Below are 17,549 nucleotides of genomic sequence, written 5' to 3'. Positions count from 1 at the left end.
GGTCAATCACACGTATGTGTGTTTGTGATTGAGAAAGAGCATAAAAAGGACACTAAAGTGAAAGTGATTAGTGGTTAACCTTAACACTAGTTGGTCAATCTGGCTCTAAAACAGGAGTGTCCAAACTAATCAATTCGCCAGCTCAGTTGTAATTTTGATGCACTTTTGGATTTAAGTTCATTTTAGTCATGTTGGCTGTATTGATATTTTTTTTATTGATTGTTAAAAAAAAAAAGTTTTTATGTAGCTTACCTTTATACAAGTTGCAGCTCAGCCTAATTTCATTTCCTGCACAGTTTTTGGTTTTGGTGAAAGATTATTCATTTTAGTTATTTTGAAAATAATTTATTTACTGAAAAAGGTAGGGAGCTATTAAAATGTATTATTTGAATTTATTTATTATTTATTTATTTGTTTTTTTTGGCATTATCAAAAATTTCCTACACCAATTTTTAAAATTTTGCAGCAAATCAGTATCAACTCCAATTACCAGTCATCTGCCTCCTCTTAATATTTATAATCTTATCGGTATCAGCCCTGAAAAACCCAAATCAATCGATTCTTAATGTACAGATGCCTCTCTCTGTTAGAAAAAAGGTTTCTGGCGATAATAGTCCATACTGAAATTTGGCGTTGACTATTTCTATTATTGATTTTTGTCACTTAATTGTTGCAGCCCTGATTTTTTTCTCCCCTTTCTTGCAGAATGTTGGGCCCACTCCAACATTTTCTGCAGTGTGCAGACGTGTTGTGTCCTGCACGCTTCGAACAAACCCACCCCCCTCTTTCTTACAACCCGCCACTCGCCAGCAGCAGTTTCAGCCCCGAGGGAGGAGGAGGGCAAGATAATCTTGTGTGTATGTTTCAGGCTAATTATTAGTCATTAGCATATTATTCGCATAGCGTCACACTGAAGCCTCAAGTGCAACACAAACACGCGCTCGTACGTGATCGCGCACTCGTACACACTCGCTCGTACGTGCACTCCAGGCGCAGAGTTGACTGCTCCATTATTCATATTTAGCCCCGGGCAAGTTAGCCATGGCGGCTAAAGCTAAAGCTGTTAGCAGAGAGTTACTGTTTCTGCACACACACTCACTGAATAGTTTATAGAACAAACTACAGCCGCCGTGCTTTGAAAGAGGTGTGTATTTGTGCGTGTTTTGTTGGTTATTCAAGTTCAGATGTAAAAAGAAGAGCTTATTTCTGTGCAGCTCAATATGGTGCAGCCGAAGCCCCCAACACTTTAAGTCTAGATCATTTGAGAGATGAGAAGAATATCGATGTGTGATCTGCGGAACCCTTCCGATACTCTGATCTAGAGATTGGCGGAGACAGAAAAAAAGAAGAGGAAAAATCCGTAAATGATTTTGTTTGGAGCTATGTTGGGGTTGGGTTGAAGCCATCCGCTTAAAAAAAACACAAGTTTTATTTTAATTACGTTTATTTCTGATTATTTTGTTTTTCTTTTGTTACCAGAGTTTTATTTTAATGTATATTTATTTTTAATTTCACCAACAATTTATGCACTTCACTGTTGCTTTAAGCAAAAATAATGGTCATACCCGGAGAAAATAATATTATCTATTATTTTACATGAAATTTTAATCTAATTTTAAATATACATATTTGAGTCTGGAGAACAAAAAGATACAACTTTTGTATTCGATTTTTCATAGATGGAGCTTTAAATATTGAGGGGGGAAAAAATAGAAATTTCTATAGTGAAAGGATAATAATTTTTGCGGCTGGAGTATCAAATATTCAGGGGGAAAAATAATGTGCTAATGATGCATCAGTTTTCAATGCCATAGACATTCATACATGTCAATGGCTGTGGATAAGCAAACCCCGCCAAAGTTTCTACCTCTCATTTTTGACATCCCAACACTCTATAAAATTTATTTTGAGTAAAACCTACATTCCTTGACTTTCAATCAGAACCAAACATTTCTAGTGTACGCCATTTCTGTAGTCCTTAATCATCATTTTAGATTAAATGAAAAATTCCGCAACCGCAATGTGCCGCTTGTGACCTTTTCTAAATATTGTGTTGAATGCCAGCGTGTCGGAAGCTTTTTGGAGGTACACAAACACACCACCAAACGACATGGCCTTTGTCCAGGACTGCTTTTTGTATTTTTCCAATTCTCCATTCCATCCGAAACACACAAACAGGGCAGGTTTATGCGGCCATTTTATTGTTTTCCCTGCTAGTGTGTGCGTATGCACATGCACGAGCATCACCAGTTAAATGCCACCACTGCTGTCTGTCATCAGGCGTTCACTGTCACCTCTAATCTCACACACACACCCACATTCACGCACAACTAACAGCCTGGCGCTGCAGGACCTGCTGCGAGCTGCGGTATCATTGTGGCGGCTTGTCCTGTCTTATCCAATCATCTGGCGGATGTTTACCGTATTTTTCGGACTAAAAGTCGCACCCAAAACCCCAGATTGGCCAGAAATGTAAAGGCATACAGGGATGAGGCAGGGTTGAGGTGGAGTCACTTTCAACGTGGTGTTCGGAAAACCACCTCATACTGAACACCACAAAAACAAAAGAACTGATACTGGACTTCAGAAGGAATGGCAGGAATCCAGAACCACTCGTCATAAAAGGAGACTGTGTAGAGAGAGTCCACTCCTTCAAATTTCTGGGTGTGCACATCTCCGACGACCTCTCCTGGTCTGCAAACACCAGAGCGGTGGTAGGGAAGGCCCAGCAGCGACTGCATTTCCTGAGAGTGCTCAGGAAAAATTATCTAAAACAGCAGCTGCAGATGTCCTTTTACAAAGCCACAGTGGAGAGCATTCTAACATACTGCATTGCAGTGTGGTATGCTGGGTGCACAGCAGCAGAGCAGGACAAAGACTAGGAACCTTTCCGTGGTGTCCTGCTAAGGGCTCTCTCCCGGGGGAGCCTTACGAATCCTACTCGATCCACTCAGACTCGCTCTCTCTTTCTTTCTTGGTCCTCTCTCTTTCTTTGTCTCTCCTTTTCTCTCTTACCCCTTTACACTTTTGTCTCTCATTTTCTCTATCCCTCTCTTTCCTACTCTCTCCCCACCCCTCTCTCTCTCTTTTCCCCCTTTTTGCGTTTTACTCTGTCTGTCTGTCTCTTTCTATCTGTCCCTCTCTTTTTCTCTCTTCTACTCTCCTCTCTCTGTTCTTCTTAGGGCGGGCGACATCGAGAGCAACCCTGGCCCCCAGTCCAAATGCCAGTGGTGCTTTCGAACCGTTCGCTGCGACCACACCCCAATCACCTGTGCTACCTGCCCACGGGGCTTCCATAAATCATGCACCGGCCTGCCCGAACGTACTAAGGACTTCAGAGGCTCCGTATGCTTGGTTTGCTTGGGTCACACCCCGTCAGGTCTGGCGGCACAGGACAGTCGCAGCCCCCTCTCCTTCGGAGAACTACGGAGCCTCCCACAAGCGAGTCTAGCGCTACTAAAGATTACCTTAGGTGCCTTGAGTGACAGGAAAAAAAAAACAAAAAAACAAAAAACAGCAGCAGACAGGAAAACGCTACAGAGGGTCATCAAAACAGCCTAGAAAATCGTCGGTTGATCTCTGCCCAGTCTGGAGGACATTGCCTGCTCTCGCTACCTCAGCAGAGCAGGAAACATCATCAAGGACTTTTCTCACCCCGGCCACCACCTCTTCGACCTGCTGCCTCCCGGCAAGCGCTACAGGTCACACAAAGCAAAAACAAACAGACTTAGAGACAGTTTCTTCCCCACTGCCATTACCACCCTAAACAGACACCGCACAAAAAACTGAAAAACTCTTGCAAAAACACTACCTCACATGAATGTAAAATGGTACTCACGTCTATGTTCTTGCACATGTTGACTGCACTATGTTTGTTTACTGCTCAAAACAGACACCGCACAAAAAACTGAAAAGCTTTTGCAAAAAACACTACCTCACACGAATGTAAAATGGTACTCATGTCTATGTTCTTCATGTTGACTGCACTAGGTTTACTGCTCACCTTGCACAATGTTGACCATTTTTTTCTGCACTATGATGACTATGTTTGCACCAATGCATATGTTGACTATTTTTTTTTTTGCACTATGATGACTTTTGCACCAAATGCAAAATTGCACAACCCTTACGATACCAACTGTATTACGATACCAACTGTATGTAACATTCTACATGCCGACATTTCTTGTGTAAATATCATTTAAATTATAACTATAGCCTTATCCTCCTTGTTTTATAACCTTATCTTCTCTGTTCCTTTATCTTTTTGGCTTTTTACCTCACTGTGAATGTGTGAAACTGGAGTGTCGTGCCCAATTTTGTTGTCACAATATGTTAACCCATTTTTTAACAATGACAATAAAGGTATATTCTATTCTATTATAACCCTGTTTGTGCATCAAAATTTTGACAGAGCTTGCAATTCAAAAAGTGTGGGCACTCTTGTTTTAGAGCCAGATTGACCAACTAATGTTATGGTAACAGCTCATCACTCGGCCTTCCACTTTTGTGTGCTTTTTATGCTTCCGCTCAAACACAAAAACACACGGTTGATTGACCAACTAAGGTTATGAGAAGGGTCAAGTAATTTATCAGTCTCCACCTAAATGTGCTTCCCTTAAACATGTTAACTACACTTTTTAGAACATCTTTTAATGTCACACGCACGCTTTTCTACCACTGACTTTTTCAAATCTTAATATTTACAGCGGTTTTGATTCACAGGCATGTAGGGACTCAGGAGTTAGCTGAGTTGCTCTACCACCGGTCACTTGTCCAATCAGAATGTTGGAATGGGTAGCGTCAGAGACGGAAGGCGGGAGCCTAAATAACCAGTTTTAGATATATTTACCGTATTTTCCGCACTATAAGGCGCACCTAAAAGTCTTAATTTTTTTCAAAAGCTGACCATGCGCCTTATAACACAGTGCGCCTTATATATGGCTCAATATTAAATTCGCAAGGTCTCGCAGCTTACTCAACGGCCGCCGACTTGATTTTACCCCGAACAAGGATTAGTCCGCGGTGTATGCTGGGATTTATATACCGGCGTTTTATTGGCTAACCAATGTGTCAATCATCATTTGAATCGATCACTATTGGCTAAAGTTATTCGGAGCCTGGGATTGGCTAGATGCCCAAAACAAACCCTTCAATCGGCCGAGTTTAGCAATGGCGTAGCTTTATATACCGGCGTTTCATTGGCTAACCAATGTGTCAATCATCATTTGAATCGATCACTATTGGCTTAAGTTATTCGGAGCCTCGGATTGGCTAGATGCCCAAAACAAACCCTTCAATCGGCCGAGTTTAGCAATGGCGTAGCAAGTCCGCGGTGTATGCTGGGATTTATATACCGGCGTTTCATTGGCTAACCAATGTGTCAATCATCATTTGAATCGATCACTATTGGCTAAAGTTATTCGGAGCCTCGGATTGGCTAGATGCCCAAAACAAACCCTTCAATCGGCCGAGTTTAGCAATGGCGTAGCTTTATATACCGGCGTTTCATTGGCTAACCAATGTGTCAATCATCATTTGAATCGATCACTATTGGCTTAAGTTATTCGGAGCCTCGGATTGGCTAGATGCCCAAAACAAACCCTTCAATCGGCCGAGTTTAGCAATGGCGTAGCTTTATATACCGGCGTTTCATTGGCTAACCAATGTGTCAATCATCATTTGAATCGATCACTATTGGCTTAAGTTATTCGGAGCCTCGGATTGGCCAGATGCCCAAAACAAACCCTTCAATCGGCCGAGTTTAGCAATGGCGTAGCAAGCTTGCTACAATACGCCATAAAGAAACATGTTTCATTAGTCTGTATTTGTAAATATTTTACTCTCCTGGATTTACTTCACTCACGGTTGTAAGAAGACCATGATTGCGTATCATTATTGAACGTGAGAACTTGGGTGAGTTATGCGGCTTTATATTTCCCGGTATCTTGTTTTAGAACGATCTTGATGTTGCTGTGATGAGTTGAGTGAATTAAACTCAATTCCAAGTGTTTATTGTCATATGCACAGTAAAGTTGTGAGCGAAAATAGAAACATAGAAATGTTTGGCATTTCTTGAATCCCAAGACTTCAACCTTCCGAATGATATTTGAAATGACGCATTTAAGTGACATCGTACGGACACCGCATCCGCACGTGTCTACGACACGTATTTGCTTCTTTGCAAGCTTTGGGAATGTTAAGGGGGTAATCAGTTGGACTGAATCATCTGACTGTTTTGTCGACGTTCCCATTGTAGCGCCTTATAATCCGGTGCGCCTTATCTATGGAAGATATAGGACCAAAAACTATTTTTTGGGGGTGCGCCCTATAACACGGTGCGCCCTATAGTGCGGAAAATACGGTAATAGCCTGTCAAATAAATAAAAATGTAGAGACCAATATCAGTAAAATTCCTAAATATCGGTGACAATAATTGGCCCGCCCGATAATTCGTTGACCTCTTGTAAAAAAATGCAACAGCTATACTCAAATGAACACGGTACCTTTTTATTTCTCACACACAATTTGAGTAGGTTTTAAAAGAGTGCCTTACAATCCGGAAAATACAATACTTTTGCACAACATGCCAACGAATAAATGTGAGGCTAATGTTGACCTGCACAAACAAACACACACACATATTGTGTGACACTCGATAATAATACACATTAGACAAGCCTGGTCTAAACCTGCTAATTAGTGTGTGTGTGTGTTTTTGTACCCTTTTGTGTGCATGATGGACAAACAAAGACAGGAAGGAAAAGTCCGTTTCTGGAAAGTTTGGTGCACAAAAAGTCCCTTGCTGGGTTGGAGTGTCGTGTATCCTTCATCCACTGTGATTATCAATACATTATTATGTTGTTATTGTGTCGCTTTGCTTTCCGTGGCGACTATAAGCCTTTGTTTTTTTTTTTTAAAGCTGACCATGCGCCTTATAATACAGTGCGCCTTATATATATATCATCAATATTGAGTCGCAAGGTCTTGCAACTAAGGCAAGCAGCCGCCGATTAGATTTTCCTCTGTAGAAGTAGTCCTTGGTGTATGCTGGGATATATATATATATATATATATATATATATATATATATATATATATATATATATATAATATGTGTGTGTGTGTGTGTATATACCAGCGTTTCATTTCCTAACCAATGTGTCAATCATTTGAATCGGTCACTATTGGCTAAAGTTATTCGGAGGTAAAGGAAGCGGGTCCTTTATAGCATTTACAGCTTGCGTTGGCCAAAGCTGGGCAATACAAAGCCTGCAATTAGCCGAAATAGATGTGAATCACATTTTGGTTGCTCTACAGCCTGGAGAAACATTTCTTACTAATGTAGTCTGTATTTGTAAACAGGAATTATGGGGCTTGAACAGCGGGTTTTTCTTTTATTTTTCGTCATTATTACGTGTTTTCGAGTGTGTAAATTTTTTACACGGTTGGATTTACTAAACTCACTGATGTTAAAGAACCATGGTTGCGTATTATAAATGAACGTGATGGCTGCAAGACGACTTTGGTGAGCTACCCCGGCTTTATATTTCCCCAGTATCTTGCTTGTATCTTTGGTTCATTAGTTGCACTTAATTTACTATTGTAATGATATTTTGACCTGCTTTTTTTGGAGGGCCGAATTCAAAAGTGTCATGAACCGGAACGGAATCTCGGATCCAATAGTGTTAGTTTTTTATTTGAAAGAGTTGTTGGAGCTGGCTTGGGATGTCGACGCTTGTCGGTCGTCAGCCTCTTCGGGCGGAATGGCAGCTCCGTGACGGGTGGACAGAAAGTACAGCTGAGCGGGTAAGTCGATGGCCGGGACGGGAGAGTAGGTCGCAAAACGTGGAACAGAAACAGGTCAAAAACAGAAGGCAGGCATGAATCAGGCAAGAGGAGTCGTGGGTACCTTGTAGTCTGGAGAAACACTCAGGGATACAAAGAGTATACCCGGACGTCCATCTCTGGACGCAGACCGCTTAAGTGGTGAACGTCAGCCAATCAGGAGGTGTGCTCCATCGCGCCAAATGAGTGCCCCAGGTGACTTTACTTAGGCAATCACGACTACACACCATTCCTGACCCACTTTCGCCGCTTCGGTCGCGAATTTGCGGGGCTGCAGGTCGAATATCAGCCGACAATTTACAAGGAAGGGGCGGATCTGGGCGGGATCCCCACAGAACTTCTCCGGCGCACCCACTAGTGGTTCAGTGAAGCCGGCGCCGGACTGATCGAGAAGGGGCGGAGTCGGATTTCCTGGCCGGGAACTCGGGGAAGTATTGCTTTGCCCTGATGACGTTGTTCGCAGTGATAACCCGTCGGGTGAACTTGCGCAGCGTTGCTGATGTTGCTCAAACAAGTGCTGGTGTCGTTGCACTTGCTGAACCAGGGTGGATACGTCATGGACAATTTGCTGTACCGCGCCTTCAGTGTGGAGTAGGCGCTGCAACACGGATTGCTGATCGGCATTTACGCATTCTCCGTAGGGGAGAGAAACGTCCACTGGATCCATGTCATGGTCCGGGTATTCTGTCATGAACCGGAACGTAATCTCGGATCCAATAGCGTTAGTTTCAAAAGTGCTTTTATTTGAAGGAGTTGTTGGAACTGGCTTGGGACGTCGACGCTTGTCGGTCGTCAGCCTCTTCAGGCGGAATGGCACCTCCGTGACGGGTGGACAGAAAGTACAGCTGAGCGGGTAAGTCGATGGCCGGGACGGGAGAGTAGGTCGCAAAACGTGGAACAGAAACAGGTCAAAAACAGAAGGCAGGCATGAATCAGGCAAGAGGAGTCGTGGGTACCTTGTAGTCTGGATAAACACTCTGGGATACAAAGAGTATACCCGGACGTCCATCTCTGGACGCAGACTGCTTAAGTGGTGAACGTCAGCCAATCAGGAAGTGCGCTCCAGTGCTCCAAACGATTGCCCCAGGTGACTTCACTTAGGCATTCACGACAAAAAGAGTTCCGGGCCGCATGTGTAGTTTTCTCACCATGCTCTATCTCAAGCCTTAACTTTCAAACCACATTTCAACCCTAAATAATGGGTTTAGCCGCCATAGGACCACCAAAACATTACTAAGTCATCTAGATAGCCCAGAAATCCTGCGATGCTCTTTTTCCTGTCTGGAAGACATTGCAATGTTGCTGCTAGCATTTTTCATTACACTATTTTTTACAAGGTAGGCTTACCTATTTTAATTTTATTTTCTATTTTTTTCTGTATCTACATCTTGTAAACTACAGTATATACACTACGTTGTTTTGATCAATGACAATTAAGACCATTGAATTGTAAAATATCCTAATATGTTGGTAAAAATGCAAAAAATGGTCTTAAAAGTGTCACACACTGTCTTCCTCTGCTAGCTCAGACATTCCATTGTCGTCATTCATTTCCTAAACGTAACAATTACAGCCCATTCTAAATCTAACCCAAGTCAATTGAAATTCAAACCCTTAAACCAAGTCTTGACCCTAAAATCTCATCTTGGACCATCAAAATGGTCTACTGCCTCCTTGATGATTGTAAAAATCCTGATCATAGTCACAGAAATACTACAAAAGTACTACTACAGATATATTACGACAAAAGTACTACAAAAATACAGTTACATTAATACTACAAAATACTACAAGGATTTGATTGCAGAATTACTCTACTATTAGTGTGCGAATGTGTGTTTAATGGGTCAGTGTGAAGCACGTTTTAAAGCGCTTTGGAAGGTCTTCATTGACTTGAAAAGCACTATATAAATGCAGAGCATTTACATTTACTATAAAACTACTGACAAAATAATACTGTTTAATTTTCCAACAGTAATACTACAAAAATAAATATCAAATATAGTGCCTTATTTTGCTATAATTGTGATTAATTACAAAACAGTTTGATTAATCTAATCTGTTTAAAAACAAATATAAAGAAATATAATGTGTAGATATTTGCCTTTATATTTATTCATGAATCAAAAGACTGAATAGGTTTCCAGGATGGGCCCCTTGGCCGAATTTGCCCCAAGAACAGATGTGGGCAACCATTTTGAGTCAGAGGCTGCATTGGGACATTTGGCCCCGGGGCCGATTCTGGAGATTTATCCAGTTTTTTTCCACTTACTGTATGAATAAATATACATACTGATGTCTACATGTTATATTTATTTATATGTATTTTTAAATATTAGTTGTATTACATCTGTTTTAAAACACTCACAATTGAATCAAAATAATATATTAGGTCCCAACCCATAATTTGATATTTAGTTGTTTTAGGTATCACTGGAGTTGTATTTTTTTTATTGTATTTTGTTAGTTTTTCTGCATCTCTAATTGTTTTAGAATTTCTGTAGTGTATTTTTGTAGTGTTTCTGTAGTATTTTTTGTAGCATTACTGAAGTTGTATTTTTGTAGTATTTCTACCATGATATTTCTGTAGTAGTATTTTTATATTATAGTATTACTGTGGTGGTATTTTTGTAGTACTTCTAGTGTAGTATTTGTTTAGTATTTCTATTGTAATATTTTTGTAGTGTATCTGTAGTTTATTTTCAGTAGTTTAATGTAGTATTTCTGTCATATTTCTGTAGTAGTGTTTCTTCAGTATCATTGTCTGAACATGTCGTAGTTTTTTGTAGTATTTCAATCAATATTTTTGTAGTACTATTCTTGTGTAATAGTATTACAGTAGTCGTATTTTTGCAGTACTTTCGTAGTATTTCCATAGGAGCGTTTCTGTCGAATTTTTTTAGTATTTCTGTTGACTTTTTGTAATCTGTGTTTTATTTTTAATTATAGTATTTCTGCAGTAGTATTTTGGAGCATTTCTAAAGTATTTTTTAAATCAAAGGTCCATTGTCAAGCACTGTAATTTATATGTAGTTTTGTGGCAGTTTTGTATTTTATTAGTATTTCTTTATTAGTATTTTTTGTAGACACTCAGAGTGACAATAGAGACAAATTTTGCCTGAAAACATTCTTTATTTGTAGTACTTTATTAATTAATATATACAGTAATCCCTCGGTTATCGCGGTTAATGGGGACCAAAACCACCCGCGAAAAGTGAAAATCCGCGAAGTAGCGACGCCCCTTCAAAAATGCTTAAAAAAAAAATATATATATATATATATATATATATATATATATATATATATATATATATATATGGGCAGCACGGCGGCGCAGTGGTTAGCGCTTGTGCGGCACAGTTCATGTCATGGGAACCTGTCGTGGGTTCAAATCCAGCTCCAGACTTTCTGTGCGGAGTTTGTATGTTCTCCCCGTGCTTGCGTGGGTTTCCTCCGGGCACTCCGGTTTCCTCCCACATTCCAAAAACATGCATTTCAGGTGAATTGTCCGGTCCAAATTGTCCCTAGGTGTGAATGAGCGAATGAGTTGTCTGTCCCCGTGTGCCCTGCGATTGGCTGGCAACCAGTTCAGGGTGTCCCCTGCCCACTGCCCGAAGATGGCTGGGATGAGCTCCAGCCCCCCCGCGACCCTAATGAGGATAAGCGGTACGGCTAATGAGAATGAGATGAGATATATATATATATATAGTGCATCCGGAAAGTATTCACAGCGCTTCACTTTTTCCACATTTTGTTATGTTACAGCCTCATTCCAAATTGTATTAATTTAATCTCTTATCTCAAATTTTTACACAAAATACTCCATTATGACAATGTGAAAAGTTTTTTTTTTTTACTTTTTTTGAATGTATTAGAAATAGAAAACTAGGAATTCACATTTACATAAGTATTCACAGCCTTTGCCATGAAGCTCAAAATTATGCTCAGGTGCATCTTTTTTCCACTGATCATCCTTGAGATCTTTCTACAGCTTAATTGGAGTCCACCTGCAGTAAATTCAGTTGATTGGACATGATTTGGAAAGGCACACACCTGTCTTTATAAGGTCCCACAGTTGCGTGTGCATGTCGGAGCACAAACACTAAGCATGAAGTCAAAAAAACTGTCTGTAGACCTGTGAGACAGCATTGTCTTGAGGCACAAATCTGGGGAAGGATACAGAAAAATTTCTGCTGCTTTGAAAGTCCCAATGAGCACAGTGGCCTCCATTATTTGTAAATGGAAGACATTTGGAACCACCAGGACTCTTCTTTGAGCTGGCCGGCCTTCTAAACTGAGCGATCAGGGGAGAAGGGCCTTAGTCAGGGAGGTGACCAAGAACCCGATGGTCACTCTGTCAGAGCTCCAGCGTTCCTCTGTGGAGAGAGGAGAGCCTTCCAGAAGGACAACCATCTCTGCAGCAATCCACCAATCAGGCCTGTATGGTAGAGTGGCCAGACGAAAGCCACTCCTTAGTAAAAGGAACATGGAAGCCTGTCTGGAATTTGCCAAAAAGCACCTGAATGACTCTCAGACCATGAGAAACAAAATTCTCTGGTCTGATGAGACAAAGATTGAACTCTTTGGTGTGAATGCCAGGCGCCATGTTTGGAGGAAACCAGGCACCGCTCACCACCAGGCCAATACCATCCCTACAGTGAAGCATTGTGGTGGCAGCATCATGCTGTGGTGATGTTTTTCAGCAGCAGGAACTGGCAGAATAGTCAGGATAGAAGGAAAAATGAATGCAGCAATATATAGAGATATCCTGGATGAAAACCTGCTCCAGAGCGCTCTTGACCTCAGGCTGGGGCGAAGGTTCATTTTTCAGCAGGACGACGACCCAAAGCACACAGCCAAGATCTCAAAAGATTGGCTTCAGAACCACTCCGTGAATGTCCTGGAGTGGCCCAGCCAGAGTGAGTCCAGACTTGAATCCGATCGAACATCTCTGGAGAGATCTGAAAATGGCTGTGCACAAACGTCTCCCATCCAACCTGATTGAGCTTGAGACTTATTGCAAAGAAGAATGGGCAAAACTCCCTAAAGATAGGTGTGCTAAACTTGTGGGATCATATTCAAAAAGACTTGAGGCTGTATTCGCTGCCAAAGGTGGATCAACAAAGTATTAAGCAAAGGCTGTGAATACTTACGCATGTGCGGCACAGTTCACGTCTTGGTAACCTCCTGCGTGGGTTCGAATCCAGCTCCTGACTTCCTGTGCGGAGTTTGTATGTTCTCCCCGTGCTTGCGTGGGTTTCTTCCGGGCACTCCGGTTTCCTCCCACATTCCAAAAACATGCATTTCAGGTGAACTGCTCGGTCCAAATTGTCCCTAGGTGTAAATGAGCGAGTGAGTTGTCTGTCCCCGTGTGCCCTGCGATTGGCTGGCAACCAGTTCAGGGTGTCCCCTTCCCACTGCCCGATGATTGCTGGGATGGGCTCCAGCACCCCCGCGACCCTACTGAGGATAAGCGGTGTAGCTAATGAGATGAGATGAAATATATAGCGCGTGTGCGGCACAGTTCTGAGGTCGTGGGAACCTCCTGCGTGGGTTCAAATCCAGCTCCCGGCCTTACTGTGCGGAGTTTGTATGTTCTCCCCGTGCTTGCATGGGTTTCCTCCGGGCACTCCGGTTTCCTCCCACATTCCAAAGACATGCATTTCAGGTGAATTGGCCGGTCCAAATTGTCCCTAAGTGTGACTGAGCGAGTGAATTGTCTGTCCCCGTGTGCCCTGCGATTGGCCGGCAACCAGTTCAGGGTGTCCCCTGCCCACTGCCCAAGGATAGCTTGGATGGGCTCCAGCACCCCCGTGACCCTACTGAGGGTAAAGCGGTGCAGATTATGGATGGATGGAATGGATATATATATATATATATATATATAATTATTTTTTTTTTAATTATTATTATTTTTTTATACCCGAGAAGCTCTGAACCCGCGAACGTGGAACCGCGAAGTAGCGAGGTCCCACTGTAGTGTATACTGAATTGTCATTATATTATGACCCTTTTCGTCAGCCAGACCAAATGAGAAAGCCTAATGGGCCACATGTGACTCGCTGGTCATAGTTTGCCTATTTATGCCCGAGAAGATAACAAATTCAAGTGCAAGCACAAAAAATGTATCCTCGGGGTGTGTTTCTGTTCCCTGTCATCACTCTGCTAACATACATGTCGCAACACGAAATGGTATGTGACACGTGTGTGCGCTCTGCCTCCATTTGTCCTTTCCAGATCAAAGTCCACTCATTAATGATTCTGTCAGGACTAATTGCAGTTTTGTTGTTTTTGTTTTGTTTTTTCAGCGTGTATTTTCGGACAGGGCCCAGACTGCAGTCTGGTTCAATCCAAAGAAGACGACCTGGACTGGGAGCGAGGTCCGCCACCTCAGGGTGCTGATGCCTGGATGCCTACAGGTAGGCGTCCCCCAGGGATCCTGTTTGAGACCACACAGCAAAAGTGAACAGATTTTTTTTTCATTTTTTTTTAAACTTATATGTTTGATAAAATGAGATGAAAAATCCTTCAAAACTAACCATTTTTTCCTCTGAGCTCAGGGTTTGTAATTGTTTCTCATAGCATCAATGCTTCTTTTTTACTAATAGATTTATTTACAGTATTTCATTTTGATTTTTGGGTAAAATAATTGAATATGGTGGAGGTCACTTCCTCATTTTAAAGCCCCATTGTGTAATATTTCACCGCTAGATGGCCCTGAGTAGTCTGGTGCGAGCAAGGGCCAGTACCACATAGGACAGCATGGTGGCAGGATACCGGAAAAATATGGCGGCGACCTAGTTGTAGATAACACTGTGTAAAAGAAATGCTGTACAAATTTCTCGACCTATGATTTTTCTCTAAAAATTGACATTGGTATGAGAGTTCATGTATTTGTGACTAGTATTTTAAAGAACGTTTTATTTTTTAAAATTTTTATTGATGAATGAAAGTTTTTTTGTACTACTAGCGGGCACAACATATTTTGCACTGTCCATTTAAGATTGTTTTGTTAAGATAAAAACAAATACTGATAATATTGATAGTAATAATACTATTATGATACCTAAAAATTTCCACATCTTTCTAGCAATTGATGTAAAAGATTTTATTCAGACATTTTTTCTCCGCCAATCAGAATTCACTTTACTCATATACCTGAATATTCAACATGCTTGCTGTTATCAGTATTAAGTAAATATTGATTAATATCTTTACTTGAGAGTTCTTACCACCTACTGAATTCATTTGTGTAAAACACGCACTTTTGTTTTACCTTAAAAAGACCTGAAAGCTTGGGTGCGCGTTCGTTATACAAGAGGATTGACTGTAGTATATTTGTGCAATTATTAATCAGACGAGGCAGAACTGCGGCTGCAGCTCAGTTCTAAGGTAATGGAATTTAAATCCAGATACCAGCCTTTCTGTACAGTGATTGCATGTCCTCCCCGTGCTTGCTTGGGCACTCCGGTTTCCTCCCACATTCCAAAAACATGCATTCCAGCTTAATTGGCCGGTCCAAATTGTCCCTAGGTGTGAATGAGCAAGTGAGTTGTCTCTGTGTGCCCTGCGACTGGGTGGCAACCAGTTCAGGGCGTCCCCGGCCCACTGCCCGAGAAAGGCTGTGATGGGCTCCAGCACTCCCGCAACCTTACTGAGGATAAACGGTGCAGATAATGGGTGGATGTATGGATAATCAGTCGAATATATCGCTGACCACAATCGCAAAACATTTGTTGCAGCAGGTATCGAGCATGGGTCACAGCAGTAAAGGCTCAGAATCCTAACCACTAGACCACCAATGATCAGGGTTTGTGTGGGTGCTTGAATGTTTATGTTGTGTTTTCAAGATTAGGAAAATGAAGTGCTTGAATATGCTTGAAATTGTTGCTATTGTTATGTTACTTGGCAGTCTGACTCTAAAGACTACGCAAAAAATGAAGAAAAAATTGCCTAAAATGACTCCAACGCGACTGTTCTAGTGGCTTGTCATCATGGCGTTCTCATTAAAGCGTCACCACACCCTACTGGTCGCACCCAAGAGGACAGCTCTATTTAAAAACCCAACTCTTTTGACTCATTTTAATGAGAATAGCCGGGCTATGTCGGCTCCCAAATGGCTCTTAAGATTTGACGTTTTTTTAATAATATATTATCAATAATAACAAAACATTATGCACCAATTTATATAGGAATCAGTAATTTCATACGTTTTGCTGGGGAAACCTGCAAAACACATGAAATATAAATTTAAATATTCACAGAACTACCAAAAATGATGTAAATAGCAAAACAATTTCAGCTTTCTACACACTGAACAGAGATAAAGTCGAACAACAACACAAAATCCCGAAAAACGCAAAACAATAAAATTAATTTTTATAATTTTAACTCTTCAGTGGTAAATGAAATGAAATTAAATGATCTGCATTTATATAGCGCTTTTCAAGTCAATGACTTCCCAAAGCGCTTTACATTGTGCTTCACATTTCCCAATAGCGGCCGTGATCTGTGCAGCCGAGTAAGGCGCTAACCTGCTTATTGGGGGTATTGGGGATTCAGTGTCTTACCCAAGGACACTTCGAAATGCAAAAAAAATAACTATTTGCTATTCAATTTTAACCAATTTAGACACACATACTCTAAACTCTAAATCCACATCATCATGGCGGCGCCCTGTTCGGCTGCGGCTGCATCGGCTTGCAACGTTTTTTTTACACGTCGGCCATAAGATCCAGTCTTCGACTCAGTTTTGATGGCGCACAAAGTCGGCTCGAACTGCAGATTAAGATACGATCGCAGTTTTTTTTGCTGGATATGCGATCATCCAGACATCAAGCGCTCGGTGTTTATTAGCCACGGACTGCTATGTCAACAAGACCCAGCGGCCCACAAAGCAGCGAAGCAGAGTGGCAAGACAGCGGCGTGACCGCCGAACGAGGACATCAAGCGCTCTGTGCTACGACCACTCGACATCAAGCGCTCGGTGCTACGACCACTCGGGAGTGTTTATTAGCCACGGACTGCTATGTCAACAAGACCCAGTGGCCTACAAAGCAGCGAAGCAGAGTGGCAAGACAGCGGCGTGACCAGGAAGCGGGCCGGGCTAACAGCTAGGCTAAAGGCTAACCCCTCTAACATCCATTTTGCTCTCCAACGTTCGCTCTCTGGACAATAAACTGGACCATTTAACAACTGGAAGTGGCATCGGACCGCGAGATGACGAACTGCTGCGCTAAAATTCTGACGAAGACATGGTTAATCTTATCTATCCCGGCTGACGTTCAAAGAACCTGTGCGGGTCAGATGTATCGACATTTCGTTCTGTATACACGTGTACACGAATGACAATAAAGTAAATCTGAATCTGAGTAAATCTGAATCTAAACACACACACACACACACACAACATAAATTGAAATAATTAAAACAAATAGTAAAAGATCAGCAGTCGAAAGATTGAATGCACTTTGCTTCAAACCAATCAATATAAATAAAATGAGTCCAAATTTTGTTCATTTTTTGCTTTTTATACATACAGTACTTTCGTTCTTTTTACAGAATGAACTCAGTTATTACCCAACACCTATAGAGCGTTTTGCGTGTTTGTAAACAAGTGTGACGTATTGAAGCTGCACGAGCACTGTTAAAGCAAGATGGCAGATTTCATGTCAGTTTAGTATAGCAGCCCAGTGACACAA

The 17,549-nt window shown here is 41.6% G+C and overlaps 1 protein-coding gene across 4 annotated transcripts in view; it reads left to right on the top strand.

Moving 5' to 3' along the window:
* LOC148347997 (receptor-type tyrosine-protein phosphatase mu-like) overlaps positions 1-17,549 on the top strand; it is a 198,667-nt gene that overhangs the window by 29,808 nt on the left and 151,310 nt on the right. For all 4 annotated transcript variants that reach the window (XM_088322254.1, XM_088322252.1, XM_088322255.1 and 1 more), the window contains exon 2: positions 14,157-14,267. In XM_088322254.1, coding sequence (XP_088178380.1) covers positions 14,157-14,267 — 111 coding nt within the window. The remainder of the gene's footprint in view (positions 1-14,156; positions 14,268-17,549) is intronic.

The sequence above is a fragment of the Urocampus carinirostris genome, chromosome 18, assembly GCF_059441175.1.
Source record: "Urocampus carinirostris isolate Australia breed hairy pipefish chromosome 18, RoL_Ucar_1.0, whole genome shotgun sequence".
NCBI classification, from domain to species: Eukaryota; Metazoa; Chordata; class Actinopteri; order Syngnathiformes; family Syngnathidae; genus Urocampus; species Urocampus carinirostris.
This window is presented reverse-complemented; position numbering and strand designations above follow the sequence as displayed.